Source organism: Alosa alosa, chromosome 6 (genome assembly GCF_017589495.1).
Source record: "Alosa alosa isolate M-15738 ecotype Scorff River chromosome 6, AALO_Geno_1.1, whole genome shotgun sequence".
Taxonomy (NCBI): domain Eukaryota; kingdom Metazoa; phylum Chordata; class Actinopteri; order Clupeiformes; family Clupeidae; genus Alosa; species Alosa alosa.
The window spans coordinates 5438071-5455927 of record NC_063194.1 but is presented as its reverse complement, the minus strand read 5'-3'; the positions used below and the strand labels follow the sequence as shown (position 1 = coordinate 5455927).

General features: G+C 43.6%; 1 protein-coding gene across 2 annotated transcripts; it reads right to left on the bottom strand.

The window, feature by feature from the left end:
• Positions 1 to 4765: 4765 nt before the first annotated feature.
• slc16a6b (solute carrier family 16 member 6b) lies at positions 4766 to 14226 on the bottom strand. Of its 2 annotated transcripts, none has more exons than XM_048245835.1 (6): positions 13832 to 14226; positions 12317 to 12565; positions 10557 to 10700; positions 9734 to 9862; positions 7431 to 8312; positions 4766 to 7070 (listed from the first exon to the last, which is right to left on the bottom strand). In XM_048245835.1, exons 2-6 carry the CDS (start codon positions 12552 to 12554, stop codon positions 6820 to 6822), a joined length of 1644 nt encoding a protein of 547 aa, XP_048101792.1. In that variant the 5' UTR covers positions 12555 to 12565; positions 13832 to 14226; the 3' UTR covers positions 4766 to 6819. The 2 variants fall into 2 exon arrangements, with proteins under 2 accessions (XP_048101792.1, XP_048101791.1); XM_048245834.1 differs by lacking the exon at positions 13832 to 14226 and adding an exon at positions 13512 to 13610.
• Between the last annotated feature and the right edge of the window lie 3631 nt (positions 14227 to 17857).

The window sequence follows — 17857 nt, the reverse complement described above, 5'->3', positions numbered from 1 at the left end:
GAAGAAAAAAAAACCCAAGACCTTGTCTGTATGTCGACTGTACAGATGCTGGTCCAGCAATGGGTCGCCCTTTCAGTCTCTTCTCTCTGACTTTGACTGCCCTTGATGACTAACTAAAGGACCCCTCTGACCAAACATAGAAGGTCCTAGTCTGTTCTAGGTTTCAGCTTGCCTTAAAAAGTTGACCGTTAGCCTGAATTTTTTTTAAACACAAAAAGCGAATGACTACTCTTTTTGTACAGTGGAAGAAATAGAAGAAAAAAATGAAGCTAATTCTAATGTCGAGACCAAATGTGGAACAGGGTTTACTACCGTAGGCAGATGAGGATGAGTCACGTCGTGTCACTGTGTCATCTGGGCCGTCGTCGGCCGCGGGAGGGAGGGAGGGACATCTCCGTTTCTGTGTGTGCCCGCCTAGCGTGAGAAGGAGCCCCGCGGTGGCTCACTCACTCACCCATTCGCTGCACACAGAGTGCCTTTGCCTAGTTCCCTTTCAGTGCGTCAGAGGCCGGAACACAGCCAGACGTACCCAGCACAGAGTGCACGGGGAGGTGGTGACGGTGACGCCGCTGTGTGGGAGGGGGGAGCACAGCTGCCAACCATGCAGTGCCCTTACCAATAGTCCAAGCCACTCGTGCCAGCACCACACCACGCCACTGTGCCTGTCTGTCCACCTTCTAAAAAGCGTCATGTGTACCGCCATGCTGCCCCCACTGTGATTCACTGGGTCACGTGGTACATTTTAGAGCTGTCAAAGTCTGACCCACTTCTCTCTCTCTTTCTTTCTCTTTCTTTCTCTTCCTCTTCCTCTCTCTTTCAGCAGGCAATGATGTTGGGTCTGGGAGCCCTCTGCTTTGAAATGTTGTAATTATGACCAGTACACTACTTCAGTGCTCTCTCTCTCTATGCACTGTGACTGTGTGTGCCACATCACGGTGCCATGTTGGGTGAAAACAGCACGGGGGAAAAAATGAAGCAAAACTGTAAAGAAAATGATTGTGTGTCCTGAGCTTCTTCCAATAATGCCACCAGATTTTTTATAATGATTTTTGAGAAGGCCTTGGTTGTGTGTCCCTTTTGTGTTGTATGTTGGGGGGGGTGGGTTATTTTATCACAATGTTTATGCAACTGATTCAGTCACAAAATGGAAGACAAATTATTCCTAGTGCCTATGGATGGCTCTGTCTCTAATTTTCTAATCATGCGTGTACATGTACAATGTAGAACTTTCATCACAAACCGTAAAAACAGTTGCCCCCATATCAGGATTCGTGTTACTTGCTGTTGAAGTCATTGTTCATAAATGTTCGTTCATGCAAAACTGCTCTTAATGTAACCTCTTAACAACTGCCTCTCACCCTGCCATCTTCTAAAATAAAGTGAAAGAAAAGAAACCCTGAAACATTGTTTACTGTTTTGACCATTTGGCTTTTTAGTCTTATGTATCAGAAACAACAATGATGATATATCATCATGGTCACGGGTGGGAAAGGAACAATTACAGCATTAGCAACTTATAAGATTTTTTAAAAATCCTGACTCCTGTCTTGTCTATGAAGGCGATGTTGATGTTAGGGATCAGTCCAGAGGGGGAACCTTGAATGACACTCCATACTTAAGTTACTACTGTAAGTATTCAACACACTATTTCTGTTTCAGCAGATGGTGTCCCAACAGTAAACTCACAATGAAGGAATAGGATAGCTTTTGTAAAATATGGAGAAAATCATATCTCACTGATATTTCTCAGAAAGGTGCAATTGACTATGTCCCGTCATAAGAGCAAACAAATTTAGGAAGGAATGCTTGGGAAACGGTGCCAAAGTGTTTGAGAGAGATAAGGGGAGAGAAAGATTAAAGAGCAAGAGAACATCAGAACAGACGGCTAGAAGAGAGATTAAAAGTGGCTAAGGGGAAGGAGAGTCCCTTATTTACCCACTCAATGATGCAGGTGTACTTGCACATCCCACGTGTACTGACAGGAAGAGGCCTGAAGAGGGCACAGGGGGTCGTAACATGGTATCAGAAAGTCCATGATTTGTCTGCGCCTCCTGAGTGGTGAGTTATTAACAGAGTAGGCTACACAGCTTCATTACTTGAGTAAAAGTACAGATACCCTTTGCTAAATTTTACTCAAGTACAAGTAAAAGTACAACAGTCAGATGTCTACTTAAGTAAAAGTACTGAAGTACATGTTTTTAAAAGTACTTCAGTATCAAGAATACAAGAGTAGCCTACATTTTCTAAATATTGCATTACTACTGCCACAGTGCTTACATTTATGTACAGAAACGTCCGACGTGGAGTTATGAAAAATTTTAATGTTTATACCTTGGAGAATGTAAAATGAATTGGAAGTAAAATCAAGTCATTTTCATCTTTTTACCATGTTGCCAGGGATGGGCAGTATTTCTAATACATGTATTTAAAATACAAAATACTGTTTTGTAATTGAAACACTTGAAGCGAAAACTATCATTAACTTGTTTAGAAAATTGAAATAGTCTGGCGAGGTGGGGCCACAGGTTGGCACATTCCCGGGATGGACCTGCTGCGTCTTCATCCATAGTTTCGTCCATGGTTTCGTCTCTTATCTAAATCTGACCATGGAGTTGACTTTGGCGGAAAGCTGAAGGTGATTGCTGATAGGCTGTCCCAATCAGTGGCGTCTGCACAATCCATTCACGTTTGAGAGGGAAACAACAAATTGAGGGTTTCCGAGATTTTTCTTTTTTCCTTTTTTTTTAGAAGTAGTAACGGGTACTCATGGTTATGGATAGAAATGTAGTGGAGTAAAGAGTACAATATTTGCCTATCAAATGTACTTGAGTAAAGTCATGAGTACTCCCCAAAAATGATACTCGAGTAAAGTACAGATCCCTCAAAATTGTACCCAAGTACTGTACTCCGTTACTGTCCGGCTCTGGTTATTAATGGTGTGTGGACCAACAAAGATGAGTATCTTCTGCTTCAGCTGACTACACGTCCAGTTGCTGGCTGTCGCCCAATGATGAGAAGACGAATAAAGCCTGCTGAGTGTCTTGACTCTTAAGCCAAGCTGGAGAGGCAACTCTCCTCTCCTTTTGTCCTGTGAATTAACCTAATCTGCATGTAGCTCATCTCTAATTTGCCATTTCCTCCAGTGTGGTCTAGCACTCTTTTGAAACCCTCCTGTGGATATAGCAGTTCTCACTGGGAGATGTGTGCTTACATGAGATCTTCCCGTACTGGGAGGCGCCAGGGAACATTGTTTACCTACAAATATTTCCACTGCTGGTGTAGGCTACCTAATTGGTTAAGTTATATCTTTATGCACTGCAAATTCACTGAAAAAGGCCTAACAATGTTGTTGTTTCTTGTTTCTTTCTGATCATGTTGAGATCAGCATTGCAATGGTAAGAAACTGTATACGAAGCAAAATCATACTCTTAACATTAACAGAAAATGTGTTATGTGGTCTGCAATGAGGTAACCACACCAAATCCCCAGCTTAATGAACAGCAAGCCACAGGGGCTACACGGCCTAAATTACCAACTTTCTGTTCACATTATTGTCCACAGAACATTGACTTTTTTGTCAGATATTCAGAGAGAGGGTGTTTTGCTTACACTGTCATAATTGGCCTGTTTCTTCACTATCCTATCATAGTAATAGGCTTCTATTATGGGCTACTTTGTGGGGTAACTCCTGGGAACATTTTGTCTCCCTAACTCTGTCTGAATTTGAGCAAGCCTCCTGTAAGGAAATCTGTCTTTATCCTATTTACATTCCTCTGCTTGAGTGGTTGTTTTACATAGGGGCAGAGTTGTGCTTTGCAGTGTTGAGTGCCAAGCCAAGCGCATAAGGGATAAGGACTGATTAGCAATGCTAATGCTTGCTGGGGAGGGGAGACTTCTCTTGTCTACCAGAATGCAGCATTTAGAAAGCTGCTTAGTTAGGGATGTTGGGAAATGTCCATGCATATTCTAAATGTAAAACTATACAGAATATTTATATAATGTTATAGATTTATATTTGACCTTGGCTTGAAGGTTTTTCTTATTGCAATTGGCTGACATTTATGTTGCAGTATCCTCCAGCCACCACGCGAGGACACTGTTGGCCTATTCTCCTAGGTCTCATTTAGGTACATCAAGAGAGGATATTAAGGAGGAAATCCACGGGGGAATTATAGTTTTAACAATATATTTATCTGATTGTTTTTGTCTTAAAGGGTATTGTATTCTTTTCATCCAGGGAAATGGAACTGGGCAGGCTATTTAATTTAAGGCATTAATAATTTTAAACTGATTTGGCCTACTCTAAATAAAAATAAAAACTTAAATAACAATCGCAGTTTTACGATCCAACCGTTTTACAATCTGTCTTGTTTAGAGGCAGGCTCGTGCCCTCATGCGCGGTTGAGGCAGACTTCAGCTAGAATGTGTCTGTCTGACTGGCACATAGCCTATGCTGAGAGGATCCCTGCAGTCACGTTGAGGGAGACACATGTCCAGCTGGCCCGTGCCGAGCAGCGTTCGTGAACCTCAGAACTGAGGCCAACGCTGTAAGATAATGTACGTCAATGTGGACGAGTGGATAATCTTGCCGACATGACATGAGAAGGGAAGGCTGAATCAAAGGAGTGATATTAGGATAGGGTATTGCATAGACATCCTCTATTGCTACTTATTATTACGCACGCAAGTTACTTTGTATTAATGTTGTGCTCTGTGAAACATTTAAAATATGGCAACACTGTAAGTAATCCAATTGATAAAAGCATAGTTGTAAACAAGATTTAATCAATATAAAAAAAATCAATTGTAGCCATTTTGTCCCCTTAGAATTCTAAGGTTCTATCTGACATTTTTGTCAAAACTGAGTAATTGATATATTTTTATTCTGTGAATAAATAAGGTGAGGTAAGGTGGTTCTTGAAGTTGTATGCATTTTTGGACAGTATAAAGAGGTTGTTTCCTCTTATCAATAAAACTCTATGGAATTCTCTAAAACGTGTAAGCTCAATATCTCAGAACTACTCAGAATGCAGTTAGAACCCTATAATTCTAAGGGGGCAAATTTTGCGTCAAGCATTTCCAGGCATTGACATATATTACATTGAATTTCAAAACGTTGTCTTTCATCAGTACAATTTAGAATGCCCTCATACATGCCGTAAGTAAAAACCTATACAACCTATACACACACAAGTGATTTCATAATTTTACATAAACTATACTGATGACAATTCAGACACTGTGCTAAATAAAGGATCAAGTCTTCAGGTGATATCCGATTGTTCAGCAGGCTCAGTTGAGGACTTCACTGTTTTAAAAACAATTATGAAGGAGGTACATTGCATACACTGATTACACTTCTTCTGAGCCAACCAAACATTGTTCTCTCACACAGCTTGCTTTATATACTCACATACACACACTCTATTACATACTTTTATATGATGAAGAAATTCAGTGCTATGGCATAACATCAGTAAAAAAGGGATGGTGTTTCAATATTGCATTTTCCCCCTTCAACATCAAGCCAATAATACAGAGTTCACAAGGCAGACAGAGCTAGGAACCTTAAATTAAAAGGCACAAGAGAGTCAACCACAAACCTTTAAAGCCTCATCTGTACCCCTGGACACATGACATGACTGACTGCTACTATCTTTGGTGGTGAGTTTAAATATCATCAACTGTATTTATAAATAAGATAAAGGGAAATGTATCTACAAAATAAGATAAAGGGATATGTATAATAGAAATGTAAAACTCCTCCCTTAAAAAGAAAACCCCTCATTTAATGTGAACGATGTGGGAGAAAACATGGTTGTACAACTCAGGAATTCAGTTAAGTCTATACAAGCACTGGATGGACATATCAGCACAAAACCGTGGTGATGGGATGGAAATATTCTCTGGTAAACACCAATGCACCCGAAGTCCCACAGAATGGTGAAGACAACACAGATGGTGATTCTGGAATTTTGACCCTTTGACCTGCATCTGGTGCCACATCAGGCCCAACATCACCATCTAGATCAGTGCCACCATCTGGGTCATGGAAGACCTGCGGGTGCTCTGTGGGAGTCTCCATCGCCCCAGGTACTGACATAAAACCAAGTGCATTGTGGGTCGTTGTCATAGAAACTCAGGGGCGTCATTAGAACCATTAGAGCTTCACAGCATTAGAATGTGTGACATCAAAACCCAGTGTCCGACCAAAGTCAATTAATGATTAAGCCAGTAAGAAGAGACCAAATTAGCCTTCCTTCTTTTCCACACACTCACAAATGGATTGATAGTGACCCAGTGGTGTCTTCCTGGCTTAAATATGTAAAAATATACAGTACATTCACACCACACCCCACACCATAGGTTTATAAATAACTTATCAATTCCAGGAACGTCTGTCTATCTGTCTGTTCTTCGCACATCTCTCTTACCATTTGTCTGACTGATTTCACACTTAGCATGTGTTTCTCTAAGGGCACAAGTCACTCTGTGTCAACTCTGATGTCTGATGAGAAATGCGAAAGAAATCATTAAAACGAGCATTTGGAGTGATCAGTTGGACCATGCGGTCTTCACTGAGTGGTGTGCCTGTCCCCCATGACTCATGCACGTTAAAAGCAGCGACAGGATGTCTAAAATGGAAACATCTGAGACACTGTGGTCTCTTATGTATGTCTATTTACCTTCCGATGGTCTGCATTAAAAACACAAACCATCTCCACCTCATTGTTCTCCTGCTTCATCTTGATATCTTTTCCGTTCTTGTCTTTGTTGGTCTTGTTCCCAATGGCAGGTGACAGTCTTGTGAGGGTGAACTCACACCACACTTTGGTCATTGCTTTTGGTAGGGCTTCCCTCACCCGCCAGATCCACATCCAGGAAGTCGACGGGGTCATCCGTCGAGCTCTGCGAGGGGCTGCTCTCCGCGCTCTGGCCCTTCCGCCGGCCTTGGCACATTCCCAGCTTCAGCGGGCGCACCAGGCCCAGGAATAGTGCCCCCAGGCCCATGCCCACCGCACACGAGTAGAAGGCTGAGCCGTAGTTCCCTGTCTTATCCACCAGGACACCTACAACAAACAAACACACACACACACACACACACAATAGATCTCATTAGAGAGGTTAACAGAATTTTCATTTAGCTCTGTTCATGCAAAGTGCTTCAAAATGACTCTTCCACTGAGAGCTGCTCAGGGATCACAACAAAACTAGCTTCCCATGCTGTCATGTTCTCTCCAGGAACCCTTTAATTAGGGGGAGTCCCTTTGGAGTTAGAGGTTCATCTAGTAACCCCCAACCCATAAATCAAGCTGTTAATGCACCCCCCCCCAATAAAAAAACAGACACGCTCTCCTAGGTGATTTATTTTAAACCCTAACTATTTTAGGGCAAACCCTTGTTGAAGAAAATCCCTATTTCCCCCTCACCTCCAAGGGGTGGTCCAGCCAGCCCGGCGAAGCTCTGGATGCAGACATAGACGCCGACGGCCGAGGGCATGCGCTGGATGCCCAGTACGTCGTCCTCGGCCAGCATGGGGATGTGCGTGGAGCAGACGGTGCCCAGCAGGAAGCCGTAGAGCGCGCAGCACACAGCCAGCCCCCAGAAGTCCAGCACCAGCGTGAAGGCCACCAGGACGCCGGCCAGCAGCACAGTGCACAGCAGCAGCACGTTGATCTTGCGCAGGGGCAACCGCGTGAGCAGCCAGCCCACGGAGAGGCGCCCGACAATCTCGGCCGCCGCCATGGTGGAGAGCAGGGCGGGTGCGGCGTCGCGAGACATGCCGCGCGACACGCCCAGCTCCATCACGTAGAGCTGCGGCGCGAAGAAGCCCAGTGTGGCGAACAGGCCGAAGAGCGAGTAGCACACAAAGCCGCCATCGCGCAGCACCGAGAAGTCCAGGAGCTTGGAGGTGGCACTAGCGTTGGTAGGCTCTGACGGTTTTGCTGCGACCTTTCCGTATCCTTCGTCCTCTTCTTCCTTATTGAAACAGGCCTGCTGCTCTTCTACCTCTGCCTCGGCGAGGCTATTCTTGTCGGGGGAGGCCCCCCCTTGGCTGTTGTTCAGGTTGGTGCGTGAGCTAGAGAGCGACTGCACTCCTGAGTCCACAGAGTTGATGGTGAGCTCGTTCTCCAGCTCATACTTTCCCTGCGGCTCCTTGAGAGGGGAGCTGGACGAGTCGGCATCAGTTTGTTTTGGCCTGATGATGATTGGACGAAGCAGAGCTCCACAGACAATCACACTCATCTGAAGGACTCCAATGACCACCATGCAGTGGCGCCAGCCAATCACATCCTTAATGGCAGTGAAGGCTTGGGGAAGGAAGCAGAGAAGTACAGAGGCCATAAAGAATGATTGTTAGAAGTTAATTAATAACAGGTTCGACAAATGTTCAGCAAAAACATCATTCTCTAAAAAAAATGTGTCGAGAAAAAAAGCTTCACATTGTTAGGCTGGACTAGGCAAGAGTTAGCCTGACGAGCCAGACCCACATTAAAATGTAGGGTCTGGACACTCACCGTTCGCAGTTCTCAGTCCGAGGGGCGGGATAATCAGTTGTCTTTCAAATTCCCTCTGCACGCAATAGGACAGCGGCAGCTTATGAGTCCCATCGCGCTTCCCACCAGCGGAGCTAGTTGGCTAGTTCAAACGCTTGCCTACTTAATAAAAGCTTAACTCGTGGTCACACTGTTTGCCAGCAGCAACATCCATCTTATTTGTTTTCAAGTAGCAGGGAATTCAAGCCAAACCAAGGTAACTCTGCCATCAATCATTATGTTAAGCCCACCTAACTAACTCTATACACGCATTTCATTGGCCTGATTAAGTTTCGATTTCTGGAGCTCACAAGCCAACGGAGAGTTGCTAGACTAGCCCTGGCAGCAAATGTAATTTGCGGCCGCTAGGGGCGCGTCTAGATTTCTAGGCTAGGCAAGAGTCTCAGTATAAAGGGCCATTCACACCAGGCACGATAATTATAAAGATAACTATAACTATAACATTAGCGTCCACACCGGGAATGGAAAGTCTCTTCTTGTGTTGATGAATGTGATGTCTAGAATTTGATGGATTCTTATTGGCTGTTTTAATGTTCTCAAAGTGATCCACAATGATATCGTTGTTCATGTCGTTATCGTTTATATGTGTGGACCCTGTCATTCATATTAGCTAGAATGATACTTTTTCTTGTTATCGTTATAGTTATCATTCTTGGTGTAAACGGCCCTTAAAGGGGAATTACGGCGATTTTTCACATAGATCTTGAGTTTCTTGAGGTCACCAAGTGGGGGTGCTACACTCTGGGGGCTTGAACATGGGGGCTCATGAAGAGTTTAGCTGTTGGCTGCAGCAACTCGAGCTAGGTAAAACCGATTGTTTTCAGGGGTTTTTCGTACCGACAGTACTCAGTGACCTCAAGAAATGGAGATCTATGTAAAAAATTGCCAGAATTCCCTTTAGAGTCTTAAACCAGTCTACGAACATGGGCTATCTTTTAATTAATGTTCCAGCCTCACAGTGATGGTAATGTCATTTTGCAACATTAAATTTAGATTTCATGGAAGGAAAGAGCACACAAACAATCCACTACACCAATGCTCAACTACAGCAGTTCACTTGCTAGCCTGGTGCTATTGGTGGTGGTTAGTGGGGTTCCGCCTTCACTGTAAAGCACTTTAGGTGCCTTGATAAGCTCTACATAAATCCAATGTGTTGTTGTTGTTGTTGTAGTCACCTGGAACCAGGGCGAAGACGGCGACACACTCCCCAGAGGAGGCGATGGAGGTGACGATGGAGCGGCGGCGGCCGAAGTACTGCGAGAGGATGGTGATGGTGGGCAGGAAGGTCATGCAGTAGCCCAGGCCTGTAAACAAAACAGGAAGAGAGCGACATGACAGCCACGGGCCTTCCTCTAGCTGCAGGAGGGAATAGGAGGCTCAGGAGACTCTAAGGCCTGGGGCCCCGAGGCACCGGAATGATCCGTCTCGTCACTGTGGTCGAGGAAACATGGTGGACAAAGCTGAAAGAAAACTGCATTTAAAGAGACAAAGAAGGGGAGAAAAAGACACAAAAGGAAAGGTAAAGAACAGAAGTTGTACTGTTAGGGAGTGTCTGTGCAAAATGTAGAAAGAGAAATAGAGAAATAGATAGATGGAGAAAAGTAAGAAGAGTGGGGAAGGCTAGCAGTGCATCATGGGTACTTGCCAAAGAGTGCTTGGCCACATGTCTGAAAGGCAAGGGGTTTATTCACATAAACATAATATTGCAGATGATTCTTGAACTGAATAATAATAGTAAAAAAAAACATGAATGATGAATTTGTACTGTTATCTGTTAAGGCTTAAATACACTTGTCCCCATTGCCATATGAGTTCTCATTGGCATAATCACTGGCATTCAGTCAGGTTTTGGAAGGTTTTTTTGAATTCTGATGTCCTAATCAAAAAACAATTCTGCAGGAGACAGTTCAATTCATCAATCAATCATTCTGTCAATACATTGTCAAAAGCAGTGCTGGGATTCCCCACCAGTGCATTTGTGTGGCAGAGGAAGGGTACCTGAGACAATGCCCACAGTGATGTACATCTCGTTGATGGAGGTGGCGAAACCGCTGCAGATGGTGCCCAGGCTGATGAGGAATCCGCCGACCATGACAACGGGCCGATACCCGAAGCGGTTACTCATCATGGTGGAGAGGGGTGCTGCAGAGACAGACACACACATGCACACACACACAAACATACAGGACACACACACACACACACACACACACACACCCAAACACACAGGCACACACACACACACACACACACACACACACACACACACACAGAGAAAGAGAGTGATGACAGGAGCAGAGGATGAAATGGTTTAGGCAGTGCATCGGATATAGCAGATTGCTCTCATTGTGTGGTGAGGGGGTGACGCAGCACTTTCTCTGTCCGTGTCGAGGGCCCCTGTGTTTGCATGAGCCACATTGCGCAAGGATGGAGCACTGAGGTCAGTATGCCCCTCAGAGCTGAGGCTGATGGTACATGGGCACCGGCGGCTTAGAAGGGATTGTGGGTCATGAGAGAAAACTACCAATGATACACCCTGGGAAAACAATTAAGATCCACACAGTCTTAACATGAGAAGAAGCCCCGCCAAGCTCTAAAACACATCTATATAATTCTAATATAGGAACCTTTTTAGCCAAAGAAAGAAATCACCATATCACCATAACGCTTTTGCTCGAGATCAGAAAGGACGTTGCTTTGACTTCCACTCAACTGGAAGGAAGTTGACTCTCCCAGTGCAGCATCTACGTTGTCTCTAGCCAGAAGTATCTGAAGTGGCTAATGTCTCTCACAGTAGTCAGCAGTTTCAACTAAGCAGAGAGGAGCCATTAACTTTGGCTCAGTCCACAAGCTCATGTGGATTGGACTTGTTTTGAAAATATGCTTCTACAGTTTTAAAAAACCTCAAGGACACCAGTACAATAACAAAACTGTCTGTGTCCTACATACTAAAATAAAATCACAGTATGATAACTGCATGAAAGTTATTACTTTGGAAGCTGTAAGCTAACTGGTATAACCCACTTCCAGTGAATTATGCTAAGCTAGGCTAACAGTGGGGTGTCAGGCTTATTGCACACACAGAGAAGAGAGGGGCATGTATCCTCTTATCTAACGCTGGGGTAGACAGCAAAAAAGCTAGTTTCCCTAATAAGTTGGCATGTTCCTTTAAGTAAGTTACTCTTTTTATTTAGCTGTTTGCAGGCATTGGCATTACTGCTTCTGCATTAATTCCCAAAATAACACTAATGCAATGTTTACATGGCCACACTGACACCGTTCTATCTAGCAGCATTTACCGGTATGCCGGTATGGTCGAAATCCATACCTAAGGGCAAATTCCTATAGTTTATACCTTAAACATTTTATATCTTCCACCCCTCCTTTTTCTCAGCCTTGATACAGATTCTAATCCAACACACTCTCCATTAAATTCAGCTAACTGTTCCCCACCGTTCCCCAGCTGTCCTTTAAGTGTGTGTACTCAAGTGTGTGTTTGCACACAGTCCTGGCTCTGGACATGGGATGCAAACAGAGTGGCTCGCATTAAGCCGTTTACAGCATCAACCCGTCGACATACTGCTTAAGAAGAACTGATGGCAGTGGTGCAATTTCATTTATGTTTTGCACAAACATCAAAAACATTTTGCCAGCATCTCCGACCGTACCTTTAATGTTAAAAAGACTTGCTTTAAAAGGGACTCTATCTGTCCACTGGCTACTGGTCATTTAGCAGATAGGGGTGCGTTCAAGCTCACCTGTGAAGGCCATGATGAAGACACAGATGGAGACCACCCATGAGACCCGGCTGTTGGTCTCGTTGAACTCGCCCATGAGGTCCTGCAGGAAGATGCCGAAGCTCTTGATGACGCCGTAGGTGAAAACCTCCACGAAGAAGAACGCCACAGCCACCACCCAGCCCCAGCCTCCGTCGGGCACTTCTGGGTACACGTTGGGCCCCATGCACCCCTTCACTGAGGACATCATTCCCATCATAGTTGCCAGTGCTGCTTGTCAAGGACACAGAAGAGACAGAAAATGCATAAATAAACAGGAGACTGCTACTTTAGACAAGGACACAGAGACAGCAATAAAGCCCCCCCCCAACCCCCCAGTCGTGTTTTAGTCTAACGTAAAAGGAACTCTCTGCCTGGTTTTTCATCTGGTAAGCTTACAACGATCTCACGACTCTAGACCTCAGCATGTAAAGAGGAACAGAGTAGCAAAGGCAAGCAATGCACGCCTGAGAGAGCTTACACCCTATCGCCGTCCTGTCCGCTGTCCCAGCAGCACACCTGTCACCTACTGCAGCCCTGTCTCTTATCTGTGGACCAGCCGGTCAAGTTCAGATAGCGGAAACCCGCCAGTCTGTCCGCACCTGATGAATCACCTCATGCCCAGTCATTTATGGGGAGGGGCGGGGATCTCGGATAACACACCCCACACAAGCCAGCCCACTCCCCTGTCCAACCTCTCCCTGCCTAGCTGCCTGCCTGCCTAACTGCAGTCCCAGGTGTTCTGTCTATGCATACCTAAAGTGGTGTTGTAATAGTCAGAATGCCTGGTTAAACTTCTACTAGCTTAACTGGAGGAAATCATTTTTTGCACACATTTTCTACTGAGGGGTAATGCCCGGTTGTCACACATTCTACATGTTGACTCCAAGGGCCACCATATGCTTTTGCAGGATGACACAATTAGGCCGCTGCTGGGTTTTCAATTGCGCTATAAAGTAACAGCTTCATATTAAGTAACTCAACTAGATAAGAAGTGACAATTCGAGGGACAGTAGAAGTCTATGTGTGTTTAAACATCTGCGTGCCATCAGACGCACGACTGCGGAAAAGGAGAGCCTTAATCCTTCAGCAGGGGAGTTTTGAACATTCTACCTGAAGATTCTGTTCTGCAACAATTCAATGAACCCAGATTTAGAACGTTCAATTTTCAACATACCCATCACACCGGTGACGGTGCCGGCTTAAGGGTTAAAACGGATTCGTTCATGATCAGCGCCATGGTTCCGTTAAACACAGCTTAAGATGCCTTCAGTGTCGGAACTTCGATTGGCACACGATCGTTTACTCTTGCAATGTCAGAGATAGTCATAGCCTACAATCAAGCAAGGTAACAATGATCATAGTGTGAACAGTTGAAACAAAGCTGAAGATGGTCTCAGAAGACTGCTGTAATGCATCTATGACATCTACGCAGGCTATTGCAGGCTAGGTTATTTCCAAAGGAAGTAACGTTAGTGTGCACTATTCAACACTTACCAGTGTCGTTTGAGGTTTTTGTCGATCAACTGTCGACTGTAAAAGCCCGCACTGTTTTCAGGAAACGAATCACTATGCTATAGCCTATGGGTTTTTTTTATACACAGTCTGCTGTGTGCTAACTTGCGATCATAATCAGGTATTTTGAAAACGTCTATGAACAATGTTGATAGGGTAGTTTGACTTTCCCTTTACGTTTTGCAGCAATAGAAAAAACTATCCATGTAAACGATTTAAAATAACACATGATAGAGCATTTTCCTTTGCAGCCAAAATAAAAATGTCATCTTCAGAACCATCTACCCATGTAGCAGCTTCCACTCGATCCTAGTCTTAAAACAAACTATACCGGCTCAAGCCGGTATTTATACGCGGGCGCGCAACTGCTGCTGTAGTATTGTGCGCGCGAGCGCGCAAAGCTGTCCTACAATGTAGCATAGCTGTGTTCATCTAACCCGCCTACAACAAGGTTAAAAATTATTTTTAGTCTTTAACTCGTGGAAAATTCAGTAGGCCTATGATATAAATTACTGATAAACATTTGCTATTCCGCTTCACTATGTAGCCTACGATTGTGAACATGTAATCAATTAATAGAAAATAACAGGGAGGAAAAGCCCATCAGTAGCCTACGGATGACATTGCAAATGTCTTATTTTAGCTGTATTTCATAAGCATGCGTTTGGATGATAGGAGGAAACGTGAACGCGCCTTGATAGGAAGTTGTGATGATGTCATGACAATTGCGAGGGCGCCTGAAGCCAACAAAACTGGGTAGAACAGGTTCGTTCCAGTTTGCCACAGTCAGGCGATTATCATTTCAGTTGCCTCGGCTGACGACTGTTTTCCCGGTTCTACCTCTGCCGTGTGGCACTGTAAAAATATCTCTCCGTCTGAAAAGTGCTGGGTTAGTTCACATAGCCTACCGTAATAATGTTTACTTTTGACTTGACAGTGCATTTATTTATTGCCTATTGTCAATCTATGGTACAGTATGTTACTTATCAAGCCAATGCAGAGCAGTCAGCAGCCCAATTCAGGAAGAGTTAGTGGATAGAGAGAGAGAGAGAGGATGGGGCCATAGAGTTCTTTCCTATTCTTTACTATTCTAAAGATGATCTGCTACACTGGTATGGTGACCCGCTGCATTAGTTTCATCCAGGGGGCACAATTCTCTGGACCAACTGGTTTTATTGGCAGTGATGGAGTGCCATAAACCTAATGCCCAACTGTAGGCGGAGGGCCCTGTTGAAGGAAGCCACTATTGATACACACACAATATTCAAATAAGTACTAACATTGTACTATAGGAACATGGAATAAAGGAATATGCTACCATATAACTATAGACATTGAGGATTACAGTTATTTTTCGTAAGGGTAGTTCATTATACACCCTCAGATGTAATCAGGGTTTTGACACTGCTTGGATGATATGATGGCTGCCATTATGCACCAGGATACTCGTCACACTATCTAATACAGTTCTGAATTTGAAATGAACTTTAATTTGAAGTGGTGAGCAGTACTCACCAGTAACAAGTACAGTATATGGCATATATGGCAACATTGTATGTTTTCGTATGTTTCATTCTCTGTATGTAAATTCTAGAAGGTTCACTGTGATGTGGCCCTGGAAGTTTGAATGATGGTTCATCAGGTAGTTAAAGGCATGCATGACTGCTGGTCTAATGAGGCCAGATGTATCTTTACCTAGAGACATTTTAGCCTGAGCTGTTTAATATATTACACCTATTTCGCACATATCAGTGAACACTTATCCTGTCCTGTGCTGTGCAGTCAAGTTCATGGATTTTCGGATGATCATAGAAAGAAGTCTACAATTTATTCAGAGGTGTTTTTTATTTATTTTGAAGATAATTCAGGAACAAGAACTGGAGTGATGTTATAAAGCTGTAATATATAATACCTCATGGCCATAACAGGGCAGTTAAAACAGAGAGCGAGCTGTTGAGTAACGGACTGAATGAACACATAGTCGTAGATTTCCAGCTTTTGCCAAACAGTTTGTCATTTGCATCTTGTACTGCGGCCTGTCATGAAATGCAGGAGTGTGTTAGAGGTTAAGAAATGCAGGAGTGTGTTAAAGGTTGATCGTAAAACTGGAGTTATGTGTTACAATACTGTACCAGTGCTGCCTGGACATTGCAGTTTTACTGCCATCTTTGCCTCAGTTTTGAGATAAGTCCATTAGGCTGCATTAAACCATGTCAGACAGGGGAGTAAAAACATTTCCCCATCTATGTCCTTTTATATGTTATTCTTTAACCAAAGCAAACAGGCTCATGAATTAGGCAAGATGGACGGTGGTCATTTTTAAACTCCTTTCCCTTTCTCTGGAAAGATCGAATGCTGAGCTGGAAGCCGGAGAGGAGCCTCACTGTGACCACTCCCTGCAGCCCAATGCCAAATTCTGCCTTCAGTACCCTGGACAGCTCATAGAGACCGCCTCATCAAACCGGCCTGTCAGGAAAAATAAACAGGTGCCGTCAGATAGAGATCTTTTTTTATTTCATCTCGGCATTGGGAAAACATGTGTTTTAGAAACAGCACTGAGGTAGGAAGGCCACTTGGGACTTTCAGAGCTTTTTTTTCACAGTCGTCATTCAATTGATCAATAGTTCAGTGTAACATGTTTCAATCAGTATTGATCACAGGCACAATAAGCATCACACATGCAACTTATGATGCTGTAAAACCATCAGAGGACAACAGGTTCACCAACTGTTCTGTGGAGACAAGCCAAATTATCGTAAAATCTTGATAGTCAAGTGTAGTTATCGTCATCTCAATTATACGTGTGCAAACCTACATCAACACTCAGTTATTTCACTCTCTTCTATTTAGTCAAAATTAAATGGCAAACAGGAACCTAACTCCATGTTTGCCCTGAAGAAGTGAATCAAGACCCAGAGGCATAGCACCTCTACAGATACCTGCTACAAAATGAGATTTACATTAGAATGTTAAAGGATTATGATTGGTTGCATAAACACCACTAAGCCGCATTATGGAGTGGTCTCAATGTTGTCAGTCAACGAGAAAATCAGCTCTAACTCTGGTCAAAATGAATCAGGATTTGCGTAGTGAAAACGATATGAATTAAACACATACTTTCTCCAGGTGTATATGGCAATCTCAGTCACTATGTATTGGACATTGCCCGTAATGTTGTTGCTGTTGTTGATCTAGTTACTATGTAGAACAATATGTTCCCCTTTTCCATTCAAAACAACACCTGTCTTAGAAATTAAGTTACACAACCAGAAGGTTTCACAGGATGACCTTGGTCTGTTGTAGCCTTGAGCTTTTCAGCAACTCTGTGGTAGCGTGTTTGATAAAATGGTGGGGTATGTTGCACTGATAATCAAAAAAAAACACATTGTCAGCCCATCAAGAATCTCACAGAACCATTCTTTGGAATTTGACGTTTGTAATACTTTAACCACTGTGCTTAACTGTAGTGTTTTGTTTTGATAACAATCCTTGAGCAATAGGTCAGCTTATGGACTTATGGTGTGAACTACCTTTATGACTCCTGATAAGTACTTGTGTACCAATACATGTAGTAAGAAGAACAGTTTAGAACAGGAAGAGATCAACGAACCATTGAAGGACTCAATCAACCAATTAACCAATCAATTAATTAATTAACCAATCAAGCAACTAATCAATCAATAACACCTAATTTCTTAGGGCCCCAATATGTTTTATCCACACCCCTTAATATAAGTGACTGTCGCCCCACTGCTCCACATGAGAAGAAATCATGACAAGCAGAGGAATAGCAAGGATTCAGTTGGAATTTTTGTGTCTCAAAAACCACCCCTATGTTCTTAGAACAGTGGACAGCCAGTGGTCATCATGGACAGGAAGCATGAGGCATGTGGCGCTTGTATGTAGTGTGTGTGGGTTTTTTTGTGTGGCTATTTTGCCTTTAATCATCCAAGACAGTATAGAGTGACAGGAAGTGAGTGAGAAAGAGAGATGGGTGTGGGATCGGAA

Bases quoted from the DNA above. Each gene is read 5' to 3' on its own strand.
- slc16a6b (XM_048245834.1), bottom strand. The intron at 9,863-10,556 runs GTACCCTTCCTC...TTTTGTTTACAG, and splicing joins CACTGTGGGCATTGTCTCAG to GCCTGGGCTACTGCATGACC. The intron at 7,071-7,430 runs GTGAGGGGGAAA...TGTTTGTTGTAG, and splicing joins GGCTGGACCACCCCTTGGAG to GTGTCCTGGTGGATAAGACA.